Source organism: Mauremys reevesii, linkage group 4 (genome assembly GCF_016161935.1).
Source record: "Mauremys reevesii isolate NIE-2019 linkage group 4, ASM1616193v1, whole genome shotgun sequence".
Classification (NCBI taxonomy): Eukaryota; Metazoa; Chordata; order Testudines; family Geoemydidae; genus Mauremys; species Mauremys reevesii.
In genome coordinates, this window is record NC_052626.1 from 10,059,112 (window position 1) to 10,082,325 (window position 23,214).

The following is a 23,214-nucleotide window of genomic DNA, read 5'->3' on the forward strand; positions in this document are numbered from 1 at the left end:
ACCAACCCAATGGGTACTGCTAGGGGAAAAACCTTCCAGGTGCTGTGCATGTGGCGCGCACGCACTTAATTGGAATGGACATGAGCAGCACATCTTGAAAAACAGTTACGACAGGTAGGTAACCCCCCCCCCCCCCCCCCCCCGGAGACCTGCTAAAACGTAATGATTATAAAAGCAGCAAAGAGTCTTGTGGCACCTTATAGACTAACAGACGTTTGGGAGCATGAGCTTTCGTGGGTGAATACCCACTTTGTCGGATGCATGATTATAGATAAGGTGGAGGTCCATCCCCCACCAAGGCCATGTCTGCACTTACAGGCTAACACCTGTACCTATACAGCTGTGCTGCTGTAAGATCGCTCGTGTAGCCACGTTATGCTGATGGGAGAGAGTTTTTCTGTCAACATAATAAAACCAGCTCAACAGCCGGCAGTAGCTATGTTATCAGGAGAATGTCTCCTGCTGACATAGCACTGTGCACACAAATCTTATGTCACTTAGGGGGATGTTTTTTTTCATGCCCCTGAGTGGCAAAAGTTTTGCTGGCATAAATGCTAGTGTAGATATGGCCTGAGTTTGTCAGGGCATTGCTGGTGGAGATGGAGGAGTGTGTGTGTGTGGGGGCAGAGTTATGGTAGTTTGGATACCTTCATTGTGAAATACAGTAATTCTGCATTTCCTGGTTTCTAACACTTTCTTTGTCTTTAAACTCCTCCATTCTTTAGTTAATTCTAAATTTTTTTCTACTGGAAAACCTGGCTGCCATCTATTCCTGCGGTATCACTTGTGTGTGTGTGTATTCAATATTAAAAAAGTAATGCAGTACTCCAGACTTCATTAAATTGAACAGTTGGGAAATACATAAGCCAAGGCTTCCACAGCAATGTTACTGTAGTGGGTACCTTCTAACCTTTATAGCATATGTTTAACAACATATAAAAACAAAGTACCTCACTACACATTGAATGATTTTAAATAGGAGTGGAAAATACTGTGCTGGAGTATAGCGGCTGCGCTGACGTTTCTGGTGCAGTATTTTTTTTTTTAACTGTGACCATAGCCATGCACTAACTTTTTTGCTTTTAATTTCCGTTTTTTAAAATTAAATACTAGTTGAAAGAAGGAAATTGAATCTGAAGCTTTGTCTTGCAGAACTTTTCAAATCCTTGCTCTGGAGCTACTCTGCTTGCAAAGCTAACAGGCTGGTTGTTACTTGGCCAAAGCTTTAAAAGCCAAATAAATTACATTAAACTACTCTAAGAACGTCTTAGTTTTTAAAATTAATTATCCAGCTGCAACAAGATGAACACTGCAATACAAACTGATAGTTTTATATTATGGACCATGGTCCTGAATTTTCAAATGTCCATAATTTAAGACAAATTTTCTATCAAACCTAGCAAAGTATAAACAGTTTGTTGTTTCAGAGGTCAGCTGTTTTGAGAGACCTTTGCAAAATAAAAAAAAAAAGATTAGGTTTCCATTAAAGTATTGGGTGGGAGCATTATCTCTTTCATAACTTAAATCCTTTCAAACTTTCATTCAGATCTTCTCTGAGCAGACTCTAAGAATGGCAAATTCCAGCACAACATTGTTTGAGAAAGCTGTTAGCATGTGAAAATGGGGAGGGAGGTTATAATAGAGAGTCGATGCAATTTGAACTAAAGTAGTACTGTAACTGTTGGCACAAGTACTGTAAAAGTTTTGTCTGACCATTGCGTAGTTGTTGGTATTTTGTAATCTGGTATCCATGTTGATGTATCCGAGGCTTACAGCTGGCAGAGCTGGTCTACGGGAGGCCCCTGGGAAAATCTGGATGCTTTGCTATGATGGGCAACATAATCTGACATCTCCATGTTGGGATGGTTGAATGAGTCCGTGTGGATGAAAAGCTGTATTATCCTTTTGGCATAACAAGTGGTGTTAAACAGGGTTGCAGTACTGCCCGTTTGCTGATTAGACGCTTCTTAACAGCAGTGTGCGATGGGACAACTCATAACATAACCTACTGGGAAGTTATGTAAGATTCCACTCATAGTCTGTGTACAACAGCAGAGATGTCAGAAGGATACGTTCTTCTTCAAGTAGTGTCCCTCAGAGTGCTCCATTTTCTTTGATTGGAGATCTTCCATTAGCAATGTCCGTTGGGTCTACGCATGCGCTTCATACAGCCCCACGCCACACACTGAGGATATATAGGGCTGTGCGGGTGAACCACCCTCGATTCCTTCGCTAACACCTTTGCCTGAGGTGGAGCTCTAGGAAGTCTGCCCTCTGCATGCCTCGGCATGTTTTGCAGTTCTGTATTTAGTTGTGTTTCTCGTTGGTGTTTGTTATTGTCAGTATAGGATTTAGTTACATAGCAGTGAGAGGTTTGGATTTTTTCCTTTCCCTTTTTCACCCTTTTTTTTTTGGGAAGCTTATTTGGCTTGGCTGGGTATGCCAGGCTCTGCAGGTGGTTGAGTAGATGCAGCTGTGTATTCCACTTTGGTGTGTGCACGCCCAGCACACGGGGGCTGGAGAATTTGCCTAGCAGTACCCTTAGTATCTTGTGGCTGTAACCCCTCCCTTGGCTGTCTGAAGCGGCACTGCGCTGACCCCTGCTCCCCGGCCCCCCCAGTTCTTTCTTACCGCCTGTGGCTGGAGACCAAGCTCTGTGTTGTTTTCAACCTCACAATCCCCTATTCAGTGACTTTTTTCCTACTTGTACGTAGTTCGTTAGTAGCTCTAGTAGGGTGTTAGACTTATTATTAGTTAGTTGTAGTTTAAGTGTTACCTGGCGATGCCCTCACCAGGGTTTAAACATTGTCTGTCTTGTGGGGGAGATCTTAACAGTAATCCCTGCACGCGGTGCTTGCTGTGCCTAGGCAAAGCCCATGTCAAGAAATGGTGTTTGACTTGCAGATCGTTCATGAAACGGACTCAAGTGGTGAGGGATCTTTGTCTGAAGTAGCACCGGCTTGAACAGGCCACGCAGCTTTTTTTGGCACTGAGGCTCTCATCAGATCAGAGGTCGCCCTTGGGTTCTGAGTGTGCTGTCGCTTCGTATCCTGGAGCTGGCACCTCTCCAAAGAGATGGAGTCGTTCCCTGTCAAGGAAAACATTGTATAATACTGACTGAGGTCACTCCAGCTCCCGTGGGGACTTATCTCCTTCCTCTAGAAGGAGCGTGGATCGGCATGTGGTGAACGCTGGTGCTCAGGATGGCAGCGGTTGACAAGACCTGCTCCCAGCACCATGCAGGGAGCTCAGAGACCCCATACTTTGACTCCAGTTCTGGCCCCAGGATGTCCATCGAGTCTGATACTGACGAGGGTGATGCCGACGCCAGCTGTTTCTGTGCTGGCGGTGTATCAGGCATCAGTGGACTTCCTCTGTCCCAACCTCTCCCTTGGTCCAGGGCTGCATCCTTTATAATCCCGTTGGCTGAGCGGGGCTGCTCAACCCAGTGGGTCTGTTGACCCCCCAGCCTGATGTTTCCCTTCCATGGTCACGGGAAATGGGCTGGTACTGGACTTGGCACAAGGAACTTCTTCAGTACTCCTGTGGCTGGTGCTGCCAAGGCAGCAGTCATCACACTTCACCTCAGCAACGTTACTTCAGTATTGATGCTGACTTCAAGGTTGACACTACTCTTGGCACCGGAAATGACGGCAGTACCATTTCCACCATCAGCGCCAGCCCCCTCATCATTCTGGGCTATGGGCAAGTCGGACCGAGTGCTCACAGCCTCAGGGCTTGTCCCAGATTTCGGGGGATAGCAGTAGGGCTCCTTGGCATCTGATATTGGATCTTACTCCCCCTGCTCTCTATTGCTTGAGCAAGGACTGTTCGTGAAATGTAATGGGAACCAGGATTGGTGGTCATCTTGCGACTGGGACAGGGCCTCTGGCCTGAGGCATACTGGCCACCAATGCCCTAGCCATATCAGTGGCCTAGATGAAATCTGTAGGCTGCCTGTTGGTCGCAGAGGTCCTACTCCCTATCTCACTCGAAGCCGAGATCGCTAGTGTAAGTTCATTACCCAGTCTGCCCCTTCTTCAATGTGGAGAAGACATGCACTAGCCTTTGTAACTTGAGCTGAAATTTCCTAACCACTTCAAGCAAAGTACAGTGTTTTAGATAATATAAAACAAGGTTATTAACTACATAAAGATAGATAGATTTTTAAGTGATTATAAGTAGTAGGCATAAAAGGTCAGAGATAATTACCAAAAAAAAAAAAAAGATAAGTGCCCAATTTAAATCTTATTACACTCGGCAGTATTTAGATCAAGCAATATTCTCACACCACTGGATGTTAGTTTTTACACAGGCTTCTCTCTTGAGCCTGGGACCAGTCTCCTCAGTTGAAATCTTTGTCTTTCCCACGTTCTTGATGCTTCCAGTGTAGGTGGGGGGAGGAGAAAGGCAAAAGCATTATGCCACTATGTCCTTAGTTCGTGTGCCTAGAAGACACTTGCCCAGACATGTCCTTGTGGGCTTTGCTGAGTCACAGGGCTGAGCAATTCCCCATTGTGTGGTGCTTGTGCAATTGTCATTGAATTGTAAACCCTTTGATTACAACTCCCCTGTTGATTGATGGTTGCTTAACACCCTCCTGGGAATGGTTCATCACCTAGCCGTAAAGACTCTCAAACTTATAACATTTTTCAGTAGCAACCATACAGCAAAATCTCATAACTTCATATGCACTAATGATATACATATTTGGACAGAACAGTGGGTTTCAGCAGATCATGACCTTTCAATATGACATCTTACATGGCATGCCTTATATGAAATATCACAATCATATGAATGATGAATATAGGCGTTACAGGGTGCTGTTTTGAGGTACAGTGAGTCACACAAACATCCTTATATATATCACGGACATTGCCACTAGATCCGTTTTCACAGCCGTTGCCATGTGCAGGGTGTCATGGCTCCAGCTGTCAGGGTTCCTGGGAGAGGGTCAGAATACTGTTGAATACCTCCCATTGAATGGTCAGAAGCCCTTCTCAGGGACCGCGGATGATGAGTCCCTGCGCTCACGGAAGGATTCCAGGGCCATGTTGAGTTCTCTGGGTGTATACACTCCTGTGAGCAAGAAGAGATTTAGTAGGTCTCAAACTGCCCAGAGGTTGCACCTGGCTCAGTTATCTGGTTTTACAGAATAACTGAATCCGCTAGAAAGAGACAAAAATTCCAGAGGATAAGAGCTTCTCACCCTCTCTCAGCAAGTACTTAGTAATCATCGAAACAATAATTTTGATGGTTGGTCAAGGATTAATTTGCCCCCTCACATCTAGTTTGCAAAATGCAACCTTTACCGACGGTCATTTTTGGAGACTGCCTTTCCCATTTCCAGCAGGCCTGGCGGCATATTACAACAGAGAAGTGGTTTGAGCATTGGCCTGCTAAACCCAGGGCTGTGAGCTCAATCCTTGAGGGGGCCATTTAGGGATCTGGGGCAAAAATCTGTGTGGGGATTGGTCCTGCTTTGAGCAGGGGGTTGGACTAGATGACCTCCTGAGGTCCTTTCCAACCTTGATAGTCTATGATTCTAAGTGGGTCTTAGAGGTTATAACATTGGGCTACGCCATGCAGTTTGTGTCCCTCCCTCCCATCCCCCTCCTCATCTTTCGTCAGGGACCCCTTTCACAAAACTATCCTGAGCCAAGAAGTATGCTCTCTCCTTTGTTCAGGAGTGGTAGAACCAATCCCATTCCCTCATGGGGGAAAAAGGTTTTTCTCAAAGTATTGTGCCAAAGGAGGACGGAGAGTAGCAATACATCCCGCACACAGGAAATACCTACATTTCGCTGTGGGCCAGGATCATTTTCAATACAGAGTACTTCCCTTCCACCTCTCTTCGGTCCCAGAGGTGTTCTCAAAGGTTCTCATGGTAATAGCCAGTGCCGTCCCATCCATAGGACAGACCAGGGCAAATGCCCCGGACCCTGCGCTTCAGGATGTGGGGTCTAGGGTGGCATGGGAGTTTAGCAGCAGCAACTGACCTGCCCCGACCCTGCTCCGCCAGCTCCTGGCGCTTGGGGGAGGGGGTGGAAGCCAGAAAGAGGCGGGGCAGGAGTTTGGGGGAAGGGATGGAGTGGGGGCAGAGTCTGGGGCATAGCAGGGGCTGGCCTGGGCCCCGCACTCCCCTAGGGATAGCCCTGGTAATAGTGGGTTACCTTTGCTGAGAAGCAATTTTAGTCTTCCCATATCTCAATGACAGGCTACTCAGACCAGTCTTACGAAGCAGTACTGGGTAGAAATTCCATCTTCCAGGAATTTAGGTCTTCAGCTAAATGTAAAAAAAAAATCCATGTTAGCCCCTGTTCAGAGAATATAATTCATAGGGGTATATTTGGATTTGTTGGCAGACAGGGCCGTCCTTCCCACAGACAGATTTGTAACTTTGGCAAACCTGTTAGGGACAATTCAAGGAAGCCCCTGTACTACAGTAGGGAATTGTTTGCAGCTCCTGGGTCACATGGCAGCTTGTACCTTAGTGATTGGGCATGCAAGACTATGTCTCCATTGCTTTCAGGGCTGGTTCGGATGGATCTGTTCCTCACCCAGAGATGGTTTGGACACACATGTCATAGTTCCCCTCCAGGTGAAGAACTCCTAGACTGGTGGAAAAATGATCTGTGTCTGTACGGGTGTCCCTTCCATCTGCCCAACTCCAGCAGTAACTGTGACAACAGATGCATCACTGTCAGGGTGGGGAGCACACCTCAGCACCCTCACAGCTCAGGGCAGATGGTCACCTCAGAAAGCCAGTCTCCATATCAATGTATTGGAACTCGGCATGGTCAGGAACGCCTGCGTTCCATTTCTACCCCTTTTTGGGGGCAAATCAATCTGAATCGTGAAGGATGATGTGGCTTGCATGTTCTGTATCAACAAACGGAGGAGCAAGATCCCCCTCCCTGTGCGCCAAAGCGGTGAGGTTGTGGAATGGGTGTATAGGCCACCAGATTCAGATCTCCGCCATTTACCTTCCTGGAGTCCAGAATGTCACAGCAGATATGTTCAGCAGGCACTTCTCCCAGAATTATGAATGGGTCTGGCACTCTGAGTCTGGGATGGGATATTCCCAAGGTGCGGATTTCCAGAGGTGGACCTATTTGCCACATTCAGCAACAAGAAGAGCCCTTTATTTTACTCAAAAGGAGGCATAGGTTGTAACTCTTTAGAAGATGCCTTTCTCCTTCCCTGGACAAGGGGCCTGTTCTGTGCATTCCCTCCAACACCACTAATTCTAAGGGGAGGAGGAACAAGATCACACTGGACAAGACCAGGGTTATCCTTATGGTATTGACCTGGCCAAGTCAAGATTGGTATCTTTGCCTGCTTCACCTGTGTGTCCCACTTGCGCTTAAGCTTCCAACCATCTCTCTGAGGATGCAGGTTGCGTGCTTCACCCCAAGCTAAGGGTCTGCCACCTCCAAGCATGGCTCCTAGATGGTTCACAGGATTAGAATCCACTTGCTTGACTGGAGTACTACAGGTATTCCTGACCAGTAGAAAGGAGTCAATTCTAATTATCTTCAGAAATGGAAAAGGTTCAGCCACTGGTATCACCGTTGCTGCATTGTGCCTGAATCTTCTCCCCTCTCAGCCAGCTTGGATTACCTGCTGGACTGGCAGAAATCAGGATTATCAGTTAGCTATTATGGTTCAGCTGGCTGTGGTATCACATTTCATTCCCCAGTAGAGTGGTTTTCTATATTTTGCTTATTGGATGTCCTCTAGATTTATTAAGGGCATGGGGAAGTCTTACCCCCAGGTTTAAAATCCTACTCTGACTTGGGATCTCAACCTGGTACTTAGGTACTTCATGGGACCACTGTTTGAACCTATGGCAACCTGCTCCTTGCTTCATTTATCTAATGAACACGGCCTTGCTAGTAGCTATCGAGTCAGCCTATGGGAATGGGAAGATTGAGGCCTTGATGGCAGACCCCACATTTATGGTATTTTTCAAAGACAAGGTCTCCTTATGACTGCACCCAAAATTCTTACCTAAGGTGCTGTTGGATTTTCATCTCCCCCCCCCCCCCCCCAAATTACATAAATCTCAGTGAGTCCTCCTTTCCTATATGAGATGAGCTTTGGCCTTCTAGCTATGATAGGACCAAGCAGTTTAGGAAATCACCTAGACTGTGTTTCTCCATTGCAGAAAGATCAAAAAGATTCACGATTTCTTCCCAGAGACTTCCGAGGTGGATCCCTGGATGTATTATTGCGTGCTACAATGCAGCTGGTGCCTGACCGCCCCCAAAGGATTATAGTGCTCTCTACCAAATCATAGGCAACGTCCACAGCTTTACTCAACAACATTCTAGTATTTGAGATCTGCAGAGTTGCTACATGGGCCTCCGTGCATGCCTTTTCTAACCACTGTGCCTTGGTTCACGCCAACAGAGCTGATGGGGCACTTGGTTCTGCTGTATTGTCTTCAGTCTTGGACTTGATTCCAAAGCTCCCTCCTCCCTGGGGAGATACTGCTTGGGCGTTACCTGAAGTGGAGCATCCATAGGGGCACTACTTGAAGAAGAAAAGGTTATTCACCTTGTGCAGTAATTGTGATTCTTTTGAGATGTGTCCCCCTATGGGTGCTCCACTACCTGCTCCCCTTTCCTCTGCTTCAGACTGTTCTTTGTTGGACATTTGGATAGAGAAGGAACTGGGGACAGTTCACCCACGTGGCCCTTCATAGCTTTGGTACGCAGAATGAGGTGGTATGGAACACATGTGCAGGCCAAGTGGATACTGCTAACAGAAAAATCCTCAGTCAAGGGCTCGAGAGGTGCCTGCACACCTGAAGTGGTGCACCCCTAGAGGGACACATCTCAAAGAATCACAGTTACTGCTCAGGGTGAGTAACCTTTTCTTATTGAGCATTTCTATGTGATTGTGCACTTGTAGCATATTCAGAGCTGGACCTGCAGACAATGAGATCTCGTTTTGCAGTTGCCCCAGTACACACTGGAGTCACAATTGACACTTCAGCAGTTTAGGTTCTGTATACCAAGCAGAGCCAAACAGGTGATGCGTTGAATTAAGCATGAAGATCAATGATCCAATATTGAAGTCACCAAATTGACCTGTCATGGAACTGCCGTCCCTAACAAAACTGTAATAGACCAAGGTAGTAAGTCCAAGTACACTCAGAAGCATGCTGTGCATTTGGTCGTCTATAGAGTTGTATAGAAGCAACTTGGGGCTGGAGTCACAAAGAAACTTAGGTGCCTAGAAAATCACTAGGATTCACAGAGCCTGCGTTTGGCACTCAGGCTCCCTATGCCGTGAATGGCGACAGGTAGGTGCGTCAGAATGGGATTCACAAAAGCCAGCATGCTTGGTGGCTTCCCACCTAAGCTAGCCAGTGGGAGATGCCAAGGTGAAGGTTGCGTTTTAAGCCTCTCTCTCCCTCCCCCCTACCCTTCTTCCTCTCTTTCAGAGATAGGTACTTAAGTCCAGGCTGCAGGGAGGCACCTACTCAGCTTGGAATTCTCAGCTGCAAACCCTCTCCTGGGGTTAGGTGCCTATGCTGTTTTTGCAAGGCCTTGGCAGTGAGGGGAAGGAGTTTCCTCATAACTTTTAACCCAGTAGTTAGGGTACTTACATGGGATGTGGGAGACCTCCAGTTCAAATCCTCCCTCCACCTGAGTGGAAGAGGGATTTATACACAGTGGAACGGTGTCAAATAATGGAAAGAATCATTGGAGGGGTAGGGGTGGAGAGAGAGCGAGAGAGAGCGAGCATGAGTGATTCTGTAGGCTGGTGGTTAGTGCACTCACCTGGGAGGTGGGAAACCCAGGATCCAGTTCCCCTGCTCCAATGACTTTTTATATTACTTAGCCACAATGGACTAGCTTCAACAGGAGAGCCTGAGGGAACCTCATACCAGAATATCCCCTAGCTCTGTGGCTTGGGCACTTCCCTGAGCGGGGGCAGATCCCTATTTAAATCTCTTCTCCCCCTTGGGTGGAGGGGGACTTGAACCAGAGGTTTCCCATATCCCAGGTGAGTACCCTAACCGCTGGGCTAAAAGTTATGAGGGAGGTCCTACTCCCCCTCATCCCCACCCTGGCCGTTTTGGGTAAGTTTGTCTACAGGGGCTCAGTCCAGTAGGTGAGCTTTGAGCATACTCACAGGATCAGGCCTTGCAGGTGAGTTAGGCAGAGGTACGCCTGTCTTCCCCTGGCTTGAGCCTGAGGCCATGGCTACACTTGCAGATGTGCAGCGCTGGGAGTTACAGCTGTGTTCGTACAGCTGTGGGCCCCACTGACAGCTACTAGTGCTGCAGTGTGGCCACATTTGCAGCATTTGCAGCGCTGTTGGGAGTGGTGCATTATGGGCAGCTATCCCAGCGTTCAAGTGGCTGCAACGTGCTTTTCAAAAGAGGGGGGTGGGGTGGAGTGTGACAGGCAGTGGGGGAGAGAGAGAGAGAGAGTGGATTTTTGGAGCCGACACTGTGTGTCAGCTCTCTGCCTTGCAAAGCCTGCCTTGCAAATTCTGTGTCAGCTCCCTGCCTTGCAAAATCTGACCATTTCCTCGACCCCTCATTCACTCTTAAATGCAAATAGCCTGCAGACCAGATAAGCAGCTGCTCCGACGGACTCCCTTCCCTCCACCCCCGCCGTGCTGTTTCTCTCCTCAAGCAAATACTAGCTGTAGACATTCATCCCCCTGCCTGCCTCATTCACAGCAAACAGGAGCTTTGTTTGTTTTTTAGATAAGCAGCTCCCGGAGCCCCAAGTTCACAACAAAACAAAGAGAGGCATCATAACAAAACAAAGAGAGTAATTTAGTTAAAAGCATTATGGGAAAATTCCGGAGGTCAGTTACAGCGTAGTAAGATTAATCACTGTTTACACTTGCACTCCAGCGCTGCATCACCAGCGCTGCAATAGTTATACCCGAGGCAGAGCAGGAGTACAGCCAGCGCTGCAGCCAGGGAGATACAGCGCTGTATGTGCCTTGCAAGTGTGGACGGTGACTACGTTGCAGCGCTGTAAAGCCTCCACCAGCGCTGCAACTCTCCAGTGTAGCCAGATGCCGGCCATGGGGTTGCAGTGTGCATGCTCAGAGGCAAAAACATAGGCACCTAGTGAGCTTTTCACTGCATGAGTTTGGCACCTACAGGCTTTGGCGCCCAACGGGGCCTGATTCTGGAATTTAGGTGCCTAAAGTGTCAGTTAGGTGCCTAAGATCTTTTGTGAATCTAGCCCATGGTATGTGTCGTTGAACAATTAACTGTTGCTTTCCACTGTCTACCATGGTGCCGAGATGGACTTTTTGTCAGTGTGATGTTAGTTTCAATTTGCATGAGACATAATTTTGGTCACCTATTTTGTATAGTGGCAAGATAAAATAGCCAACACTGTCTTGGCGAGCATAGAGGCAGTGGAGTTGAAGATGCAAGTTTAGATGAACAAGTTTTGTTATGTACATGGAGAAGAGTATACCAAAGCAGTTGAAAACTGGCTAACAGAAATTGTCACGAGCAAAGGAAACCCATTTTTAAAGATATTCAGAGACTGTACAAGTGACGCTGCATGGAATATGGGTGACTATAATATTATTGATACCAATATTATGAATCTTACAAGATATGCCGTGTAAAGTATCAGTGGAAAAGTTAGTTTTCTAAATATTGATAAGCTTATTTACATGTATGTATCTTTGTATTGTGAGTCATAAATAGGTGTGATATATCTGCATATCAAACCTGTTCTGTGTTTCTTGGGAAAACCCCCAAACAGATTGGCATCAGCACTATCTAGCCTGTTTGATGGCCCATCAAGGGCAATCAGCTGTACAATGAACCCATTGAGAGACGCTAGGGGCTATGTCTGAGTCAGCAGGACATGTGGACAAGAGACTCCAAATGCTTTTCTATGCTCATGTGCTATGAGCCTGTGTTTGGGACAGAGGATGTACAAGCTACATGGCAAAGGATATAAAAAGGAAGCTGCATCTTCTCCATTGGTCTTCAGTTGTGCTGCTCACCTGTGGAATAACTGGTCTACAAACTGAAGCTTTGAACAAAAGACTGATAGACACATCCAAGCTTTGGATGTGTTCCAGAGGGACTTTACAAGCCAGCAAACTCACCAGTGCTACTAAGAAACTGATATATGGACTTTGAAGTCATATGTATGTATCTGATTGCTTTGGCCATATGACACCTCTCTTCTTGTTCTTTTCTAGTAAACTTTTGGTTTTAGATATTAAAGCATTGGCTGGCAGTGTGATTTTTGGGTAAGATCCAAATTGATCTGGTAATGTGACTGGCCCTTTGGGGATCAGAAGAACATTTTGTACAGTGAATAGAGTTTTAAATAACTTCTCACTTCACTGGACCTATTTGCTGATTGAGAGCCAGAGACTGGAATGCAATGAAGGGGGCAGTGTGATATTATTTTTTTTCCAGCTTCTGTGTGTCCTGATCCCCCCACACACTAGTCACCGTTTGACTGGTTGGTGAATCTAACAACTGTATTCACTATCGGTTTTGGGGGAATAGACTCTCCTCTTTGCAGCCTGCCCTGCCCTTGGCATTTTCAGTGTGGGCTACTCTAGGCACCTTGGGTCACAAGCACCTCTACAGAATCTACCAGGGTGAGCCAAATTGGTCTCTTCAGCCATAAATGTTCCTTAAACCTGAAAGCCTGCAATGATGGTTATGAAATGATTGACCATTGTAATCAATCATGTTGTTAATCTACAGGAAAAGCTGTTTAGAAGTAATGTTGCTGTTCTAAGGAGAGAGCTGTTTTAAAAAACAAACAAAAATCCACAAAAACAAAACAAAAAAACCCAACCCCAACCACCCTGCCACTAAGTCTGGGGTCCGTTAGGTTGGAGGTGCAGAGTGGTCACAACAGTGTCTTAATTTCCCCTCTCCATGTATAGACTGTCTGGATTGAGAGCCTGTAGGCTTTGTCCTGCAATTGAAGCTTGCTATCACGTCCAGCATCTTTCATGTGTGGATGAATAACCCAGCAAATCTTGTAAAGGAAAAGCCTAAGGTAGCTCTAAAATGAGAACACGTCTATTTCTAGAGCAAATTCTGTTGCTCTATGTTGGGGAAGGATTCAGGGATATCTCTCATCTCCTTGCCCACAAAAATAGTGGCAGCTCAGCTGAAAGGCTAATTTAGAAATTTCCACAGCATAACAAATTGTGGGCTTTATGTATCATATGATTCAGATGTAGCTCATAAATTGTGGCCTTGAACACTAAGCATTGTAGCCTCAGTTTTTACCTAGTGACCCAAGCACACAGCAGCTCTGAAACAAGTAAGAGTGTAGAACTACTTCTCTGTTCTGGGCTTGCTATAGATTATGAAGCAGCTTGTGTCAAAGGAGAAGACTGGCCCAGCACCAACTAGAAAGTGGACTAATGCGTGGTCCATGTGACACAACTTTTGCCGCCAGCACAATAATGGCATTGGCAATTACTGGGTTGTTTTCACTTCTTTGTTTCCTTCTAGGAAGAAGCAGAACAAGTCTAGTGAGCTGGTTTTTGTTGTTCATCCTCAGGCAAATTGACAGGTGGTGTCTGTAACCAAATCTTAATTCTGCTACTTATTATTCGGAAATGGTTGGATTAGTAAAAAGTCATATTGAAACTGATCACAGGAGCTTGAAAATACTTTGTTAGCAGTAGGTGGCAGGTGATCTGCTCTAGACCTTCTGTGTCCTTCATTTGAAGTTTTCTGGCCACCTTGAAGTGTGGCATGTGCTGGAATGGTGGAGGAAATACTTAGCGGCAGGTTTGAGACATCCTGAAGTGACATGATCTAGGAAAGGAAGACACAGATTCTCCTTTTAATGTTCTATTAGTTTAAGTGCTTAATTAGAACAAAAGCACTAAAGTTACTTGTGTGGTTTTGTCTTTCACATGCCTTTGGGACAGACGTCTCCATGCATATTATCTGTCCGATACTTCTCCTGGTCTCATATTTTTTGATCATCTCTCTTATTATCCATTCAAAGACCTTGAACTTTGTCATCTGGTTTGTAGCCTATCAATGTCTAGAGTGTTCAAAAATATTTCTAGGTGCATTGCTGAGTTTCCTGGAATAAGACTTGTTCCACAAATACCATATTTAAAAAAACAACAACAACAAAAACCTTCACTCTTATGTTGAATCAGCAATATTTTTAACTGTATTTGATATAATCCATAAACGTCTGAGATTCAATTTTAAACTTCTCCTTTTTTCTTGTAGTGCGTAACTTTGACTCTCTTCTGCCTGCTCATGGGCCTCTCCCTCCCACGTCATTGGTGTTTTTAAAGCATGTTCTTCAAAAGAATATGAAATAATCTGAAACACACTTGTGGCAGTGGTGTACTTCCTGACATGAATAAGGTTGCTAGCATGCAAGCGCTGACGCTAGGGTTCCCAAGATCAAATTCACACAAGTAAAATTTCCCACTGTTCAGCTGCATGAGAAAGAGACTGGGGTGGCCCCTTCGCTATGCTAAGTGAAGGAGGACAAACAAAGGTTTGTGTTGCCTGTATAGATGCACCTGGGGTAAACCCGCTTTGGCTGCTATTACCCCCCAGGGTGTTAATCCCTGTCTTGTAGACTCAGTGACGAGCAGTCAGTGACCGTACTCTGTGTCCTAGGAAGGTCTGGGTATGGATGAGAACTAGCTGACAGAAGCTTAACCTATGCAAGACGGAAGTAATGATAGATGACTGGGGAAAGCAACTCGGGGGTAGGGTAAGAATAGTATCAACCACTTCAGTTGAGTGTATCCATCATTACTGGATCAGATTTGACTCCCAGTGGCTACTAGAAGACGAAGTAGCAGCAATAACCAGTCAGCTTTTTATCATTTACATACAGGCAGAAGGTTGTGACCTTTCCTTTCAGATGTGTACCTTGTGACTGTCACTCATGTCTCTGTCACCATGAGATTAGATAATTTGGTGTGCTCTGCGTGAGGCTATGCCTTAAAATAATTCCAAAACTGAAGCTGGCACAGAATGTGGTGGTCTGCTTGATAAATTGTTTTCCCCAGTTATGCATCATCACGTCAGTCTGCTTGATAAGTGGAGTATCTCACTGTGAGCATATGCAACCAGCTCCATCTGCTCCGTCTGCTTGTGGTTTTCTGGGTGAAGTTGAAGGTGTTGGTTGGACCTATACACATTTCAGCAGCTTTGCTGCCTGCCTGAGATTGCCACTTTCCCTGTGCCATGCCGTACTACCACAGTGATCAGGAGAAGCACTTGAGCTGAAGTCCTGTTGGTATGTATGAGAAGGGTCTACTGACTAGATGTACTCTGAGAGCTCCACAACTTTGGAATATCCCCTTTCCCCTGAATAACAGTCTGAATCTGGGGACCTTCAGGGGATGCTGCAAAGCTCATCCTTTTTCCAGGTATCTGGAGATGTGGGTTGTGTGAATTGTAAGGGTGGGGTAATATTGGAGAGGGGCTAAAGGTTCTGAGTTTCCTGTTGGTAGATGTTATGTTGCATTGTCTTGCTATGTTCAGCCAGGTATATGGGTATCCATTTTGTTGCATTCTTCAGCAATGTCCAAAGTGCCTGGAGAGCATGCTGATCAGTGTCCTTTCTAGGGTTCTATATCAGTCTGAAGTGTGTGTGTCATGTTTCTGGGGTGAGCAGTACTATTGACCCCTCACGTGACCTCTCCATGGACACCCCCTTCCAAGTTATGGGCCCATGCCTCCATTTCTCTCAGGTTGGAATCTACATTTTGCCCCATTCCTAGATTGGGTCCCCAGATCACAGCACCCCTGGTTACCACCTGTGTGTGCATTGGGGCTGGGTGAGACAGGCCACACCCCTGCAGCTTATGCCTTTATCTCAGTCTCTCCCCCAGGAGCGGCACCAGGGTTTCTGGCGCCCTAGGCAGAATTTAGGGGGCGGCATTTTGTGCGCTCCCCACTGGGCGCATGGGACCTTCCAGTTCCGCTCCCATCGTGTCACCGAAGAAGGACCCTCCGCCGAAATGCCGCAGGCGACAGCGGCAGTCATTGAGCTGCTCAATTGCCTGCCGCTGTTTTCCGCGGCACGTCGGCAGAAGGTCCTTCTTCGGTGGCGCGATGGGAGCGGAACCGGAAGCTCCCGTGCACCCGGTGGGGAGTACACAAAATGCCTACGGTCGCCTAATGGAAGCGCCGGCCCTGCTCTCCCCCTCTGAGTTCACAGGCAGTCTTGTTCAAAGCTTCTTTGTCTGTCCTGGGAACCCTGGACCTAGTCAGTCTGGTTTATGCATCTCACCAGGGGTCAGAGGTAGGCTTCCAGCAGCAGATTCACTGTATTGTTCATTAAGCACGAGCAAGTTGAGTTAGTCATTATCTGCCTTCCTGGTGATGTGTAAAAACCATTTAGGATGGAGTTAACTCTGCCCCCATGCAGCAGGCCACATGATAGTTTGTACCCCTATACAATTACTGTTTATAAGAAATACAGATATCTCCCACGTTTTTCATGAACCAATACAGAGAAAATAGCTGCTAGGACTAGCAGGGCTCCAATCAAACAATGAGCCTCCTGGACAGAAAGAGGCTGGTGGAGGTGGGAACAGCTTGGAAAGGGCTAAAAGCTCAAGGAGAAACATCATAAGATGGTCATAGTGGATATTTACCAGACTTCATCAAAAGATTGTGTTTGTAGAACTTCTTCTCTGCTTGGAGGCCTTCCAGTGGGGGGGCTTGATCACAGAAACCTTCAGTTGGGGACGACTCGGGCGTGTGTATGTGTGTGGGTGAGATCAGAAATGGATGCGGGTTCGCCTTCATGCTTGTCTGTCGTCTTGTCACTTTTAAATGGCATGGTTACCTTGAAGCCAGTCTTTGGAGACCTTGTCACAGGTCTGTTATGTGGAGAGCAGGAGTACTTGCCATTTTATTAGTGTAGACACCATGAACCGAAATGTGTTAGAAAAGTTAGAACACTCTACAGCACAGAACCTCGTCCTCTACCCTTTCGTTGGGTAACTGACCATTAGTCAGAGGACCCGGGTCTCTAGTGCCTCGGCACATCATCTTTGAAACCAGTTGTTTTTTAAATTTAAAGTGTGCCTGCCTAGTCTTTCCCACCCCTCTGCATTACTCCTCCTTATACTGCTGCTGTTTAGCAGTGTAATTACTAAAAATCAGCCCTGCGGTCTATGAGATTATGAATGGGAGTGGGGAGCACAATGTTTAGGAGGTGTAAGTGGTTTGGAACAGGTGGATTAAAGTTGTATCAATGGCTCTATATAGCGCTGTTAGGCTCTGTTGATGTCTTCCAGCTATTCTGGTCTGGCTGTGGCAAGCTTACATAATTACACAGAACTGGCTTTCTTTAGAGAGTAGGAGAAGCTCCACTCTTCATTGAGCTAGTTGTATTGAACAGTCCGGTAGGATAGTAGACAACTTCATATTCTTTTAATGATTTAGCTGGTGGACTGTGTTTAATTTTTATGCTCCTGTCAGCACCTTTGTTCTCCATCTCCCTGATCATCTCATGTTTAAGTTTATCAAGTATGGCAATGAATACTGAATCTTAAGAATTTATTTAAAGCCACACAGTCTTTGTGTTCAACCTGCTTAAATCTGTCATGGCAAGCTGTGCAAGATTATGTAGTAGCTGGGGAGTTAGTCTGACCTGCCTTTAGTCTTGTATAACAAATCTAGTAGTGTCTGGGTAGTCTCTTGTAATGTGAGGCTATGCTTGCACTGGCTGGCTTGCTCTCTGTAGTGACGGCTGCCATCTGGTGTGGCTTCTTTGTCTAGCTTTGCTCCAAATAATGTTGTTTGGAAACCTGGTATAGCATCTTGAGTTAGGAAATATTACCAAACAATCTTGGTTTGTGCCAGATACTTCTGGCGTCCTGTATTTAATGAACTGAGTAGTTGATGTTGAAAAACTAACAACCAAACCCTCACAACTTGCTCAGTACACTTTTTGAGTGGAGTTGTATGTACTGTTCAGTGACCACAATTCCTGCACACTATTCCCTCCTGAACGAAATAATGTTCAGTATGTATATGGTACATATCGAAGTAGGTAGCTGTTTCCTGTGTTGTGGGGTTTTACTTCACTCTTGGCTTTAATTCCTCCTGCGCTTTGGCCCTTGAATCTCTGCTGTTCTTGCAAGATCAGGGTCAGATGCAGAGCATCCTCAACTCTCCTTGACTGTTGCTCCCACTAAAGGGCTTGGTCACCTCCCCCCCTGCCCCTTTGTATCTTCCTGGCCATTGAGCTATATTCTTGTTGGCCCATCAGTGTCTTGGGTCAGTGGTGTTTCATAAGCCAAGAGGCTGTGGGTGTTTGGCTCTGACGTAGAATATCTCACCACTATACTTGGCTGACACACTACTGCCAGTTTCTGTGAATAGCTTTGTGCCATCAAGAGACATGTGACTGTTGAGACCAAATGAAGTATAAGCAATGATTTTGCACTTCTCTAGGATTCTCTCAGATGAGGGAACCTACAGAGCATTTTTCATAGATTCCACGCTCTTTGTAAGTAACAGATGGGGCTCGAAAGTGAAAACTGTACATCTCTTAGACTATTCTAACTAAAACTGTAGGGAGAACTTGATATAGGTGGAGTGCTACGACCCAAAATGGAATTTGAACAAATGCTCTTGTTTTGTGAAATTGCTGTGGGATTTCTAATGACAAGCGGTCAGGAGTTGACTTCATCTTTTGGAAGACTGGCCACTTCCCCCAGCAGTCTTCTAACACCATGTTGAATGTTTCCTCATCTATGGCATAGTTAGCATCACATCTACAGCATCCTGAGAATGACTTGGTAGTCTTTCATCCAACTAGTGTAGTGACAAAACCTTGTTTAGCTTGACAGCACCCTGAGCTTACCTAGCTGACCAAAAGGTCAAGGCGATAGATGCTTAAGGGACCATTATTTTTCACAATTTTGAGTTTTCTTAGGTCTAGCCCATTATACTTCCTCAGTGGATCAGGCACATTCAAACAATTTTGAATGAAAATGGACTGGGCAAAAGGAGTTGATTTTGTTGACCAGGAACAGTACATTTGTTTCTGCTGAAGAACTATAGGTCACTGCCTTGTGGCTATTTCCAGCTAGAAGGTGCATTTCTGACCGGAGTGACTGGCCTGGCCTGTTTGAATCCTTTCATTTTGTAAGCTGGGTTGCTATGGTGTAAAGCTGAGAGTTTCAAGCAAGTCCATGCCAGAAAAGGCCTAGCTACTGTGATACCTCTGGAGCTCAAATAGTGCAGTATCTCATTGCCCAAATTAAGAGACTTGACTCTGCGTTTGCCCTCATCTGTATTTGCTGAGTTAGGATATCAGTTTTCACAAACTGTGGCAGCAGTACAGGGTGAGCTGCCTGCCAGCCATTGCCTTAAAGGGGAAATGTGCCTAGACACACAGTGAGGGGCTGAATTCCTTCCCAGTGCTTATCTGGAAGGGGGATGGGGAATGCAAAGGAGAAGAACTGGATGAGGTTCCCTTTTCTGTTTTTCATACAGCTTTGTATTGCGTTAATTATCAAAAAGTAATTAAGGATGAAAACTGGAATACTTCCTGGTGGGAGTAGCATTCTATAGCCGTGATAGAGTTGTGGTGAGCATTTCCGGGACTGAATCCTGGATGTCTGGATCTAAAACACAAACCTCTACTGCTTGAGCTGAAGAAGTGGGTCTAGGAAGTTGGAGACATTAGCAATCTAATGAACCCCTTTATGTGGACCAGCCACTAGAGGGGGACTAAAACCCACACCGAGTTTATGCTTGCTTGCACCTGGCATAGCCTTAACTGGCTTATATTGGGTACAATAGCTATCCATAGAGTAACATTTAATAACACCTTTCTCTGACGAATTACTGATGACAGGTCTCTCGGCTCTGCTTTTCTTATCCCTCCCCCAACACACACTTCCCTCTTCAGTGCACCTCCATTTTTTTATCCTGTTCCAAAATGCCATGTGAATTTTCCCCTTGACTATTTTAATGCAATTCTGGGTGCAGTTTGGTTTTCTTCTCCTTTCTGCAGTATTCTGAATGAGCTATTTTAACTTACCATGGAGCTTGTGTTTGGCCTCACTACCCTGGTTTGTTTGGTTTTTTTTTTTTGGTGTGACTTTCTATCGTTTGGGTATGGTTACCGGTAGGATTTGGAGATGGTATCTGTGCATGGCTAGTTTATGAATATTAACTTGCTCAGAAGCATTTAAAATACTTTTATTGGCGTTACCCTACCACAGTGCACTTAACTAACATGCACATTGCTTACAGAAACACTTTCAGTATGTAACTTTTAACCCATGCAAAAGGTGTCTGGCATTTTTAAAATACCACAATTGCTGTTACATGGGCACCAACACAGTATTTCATGCCAACACATGACAGCTCCTACTGAATCTGAAATCCAAGTGTGGATGAGCCCCAAAAAGGGAAGCGACACCAAAGCCTGGGTGAAAATAAGGACCTAAGTGCTTCCATTGGGCGCTGGTGAGGCAGAATATAAGTAAAGACCTTTATGTAACTTTTGGTTTAAATCCCTGTTAAGATTCCAAGTGTAAATTCTTGATAGAAACTCACAAGTTACTCACACGTTTGCATATGTATTTATCATGGCCAGATTTTTTTTTTTTTTAAACACCACGTAGTGGGAGTGGTTTACAGTACAGATTATATTCTGTGCTGCAATTTTTCCTTTGCAAATAGGTCTTTGTCACACACGCAGATTAGGTTGTGTCTGCGCTAATGAACGTGTGTTCTAGTAAGAAGCTTTCATTCTCGTTGTGCGAGTTCAAAGCCACCTAAACTTGTTCTGTGTTCCATAGAGTCAGTCAGAAATTCTCTAATTTCCCCCGCCAGCTCTATGATTCTAATGTGTTTTTTTTGTTCTCCAATTTGTCAAGAAACTTGTGTGTGCCAGGATTATTCAGCATTGATTATTTTTTTTCCCCTGTGAAGACTGCAGGATTACAGAGTAACCTTTTTTTATTTTTAAGCTCCTGCATAGTCATATATAGGCAGTTGATTGACCTGCCTTCACACCTCCAAAGGGTGTGTGAAATGGCTGCCACTCTTAATCTCCACCGTAAAAGCAACAAAGAATCCTGTGGCACCTTATAGACTAACAGACGTTTTGCAGCATGAGCTTTCGTGGGTGAATACCCACTTCTTCGGATGCAAGTGGGTATTCACCCACGAAAGCTCATGCTGCAAAACGTCTGTTAGTCTATAAGGTGCCACAGGATTCTTTGTTGCTTTTACAGATCCAGACTAACACGGCTACCCCTCTGATACTTAATCTCCACCATAGACTTGCATCTGAATGCAAACCAGTTTGCCTTCTCTTAGCAGGAAAGTTGCCCTTAATTAGTTTTTCAATGAGTCATGGTCCGATTTACTCTCCCCCTCAAGGAGAGCTGTGTTCGTGAGGCTGTGGGTGGAGTTGCTGAGAAGGTATAATCAACGTCAGCCAAGTATTGATTAGCAGAGCCATTCATAGACCTATGAAGAGAGAGTTGCTTTTTGATGGGCAAGGCTTTCTTTTTGGCAGGCAGGCACCTGCTAACAGATTGTGCTATGCTCCCTGGCTGCAGAATTTTCGATTTCAGTAAACACTTGGCTTCGGCAAGTTCCTCCTCCTGCCGGGAGATTCTGCTTGTCTACGCCACCAAGATTTTGTTGTAAGAAAGGAGGGCAGCAGGAAGAGTGTTGTGCAAAGCAGTTGACACGGATAGAACAACCTGCTACAATAAATGGTAAATCTTCTGGGTCACAGCGTTACAGTTAGCTTGGAAAAATGGCATTCCTTCACTATGGCGTCACTGCACATTGTCCTCTAGAGAGGAAGCAAACAATGCACTGTAGAACAAGCTGTTGGCAGCTCACCTTTTAATGCATGAGTTTTTCCAGGTCTCATGTGCTGGTTCACTTTTTCCTTCTAGGTTTCAATTTTGAAGGTGGCTGTTGTTACTGTCCAAATGTTAATGCAGCGCTAATAGCGTCTGCTGCAAGGACAGGGAGCGAAAGGAACAACCTAGTACAGATTTCAGAGTAGCAGCCGTGTTAGTCTGTATCCGCAAAAAGAACAGGAGTACTTGTGGCACCTTAGAGACTAACAAATTTATTTGAGCATAAGCTGGAAGTGGAAAGCTTATGCTGAAATAAATTTGTTAGTCTCTAAGGTGCCACAAATACTCCTGTTCTTTTTGCTAGTACAGATTGGAGATACTCCATGGTAGCTTTGTTTTTGGCTAATTTGCTGTCTTATCTGTATGTGGTGTTATAACAATATCGTTTGTTTGTCTGTTTTGTTTCCCCAGTTTCTAGGTGGCAGAGAGACAGTGAAACACTGTGTGGGGCAAGAAAAGCGGTTGCGGGAGCCTGCATGTAAACAAAGATGGATTGGCTGTGACCGCGTGCCTTAGGTGGGGAGATCGGTAGTATGAAGACTTCCTACAGAGCTGGCCTCCACAGGGAACCACTGAATTCCACATCATCTACATTCCATCAAGTCAAACGGTACAAACAGACCCCAGTTGGGCCATGAATGGTTACCACATGTAGGCCTACTCCTTAATTCCTTGCTTTGTGTGCCAGTCAGACTCCTAAATAAAACCCTTGCTTTGGAGAACCTTTCCCTTTAAGTGAAATATTAGCAGTCGTTCTAATGACTATGGGGCACAATTGTTCCTTAATATTTATTTAATTAGATAACGGCAGCTACATCATTACTGCTGCTCGTGTCCTCGGAGAAGCCTTTGGATTTTTTTTTATTTATTTTTTTTGTAGCAACAGCTGTAACTTTATGGGGATATGGCTTTGAAATACAAATATAATTGGAGAGTGGATTGCTGTAGTAGGATTTGAAATATGCAGCGAGCTTAAAAAAGCTAGCAGAAATACCAGTAATCAGTAGGGTGGGCCGTCTGCCTAGAGAGTAAATAATTAGATTAGTACAAACTTAAATTTTGCTTCAAGCGGACACCTGTTTCTCTGATTAAATTCAGTTGTGCCCTTCTTTTTCAAACATTACTGCTTACAAGGCAATTGAGAGCATCTGTGTTGCTATTGCAAGACTGAGAACAACTCATATTGATGCATTAAAGAAAATGCAAATGACAAAAATACAGTGCTGGATTCAAGCTTAATAATATAAAATGTGTTTCTCCTTTTTTAAAGATGTTGAAATCTTGTAATCTTCCAGACTCTGGGGGGAAATAGTCAGCTTTCAG

The 23,214-nt window shown here is 45.3% G+C and overlaps 1 protein-coding gene across 7 annotated transcripts in view; it reads left to right on the forward strand.

Moving 5' to 3' along the window:
* Positions 1 to 23,214, forward strand: part of FBXO34 (F-box protein 34) — a 68,873-nt gene that overhangs the window by 37,756 nt on the left and 7,903 nt on the right. For all 7 annotated transcript variants that reach the window (XM_039537600.1, XM_039537601.1, XM_039537596.1 and 4 more), the window contains one exon: positions 22,303 to 22,501. In XM_039537600.1, coding sequence (XP_039393534.1) covers positions 22,425 to 22,501 — 77 coding nt within the window. In that variant the 5' untranslated portion in view covers positions 22,303 to 22,424. The remainder of the gene's footprint in view (positions 1 to 22,302; positions 22,502 to 23,214) is intronic.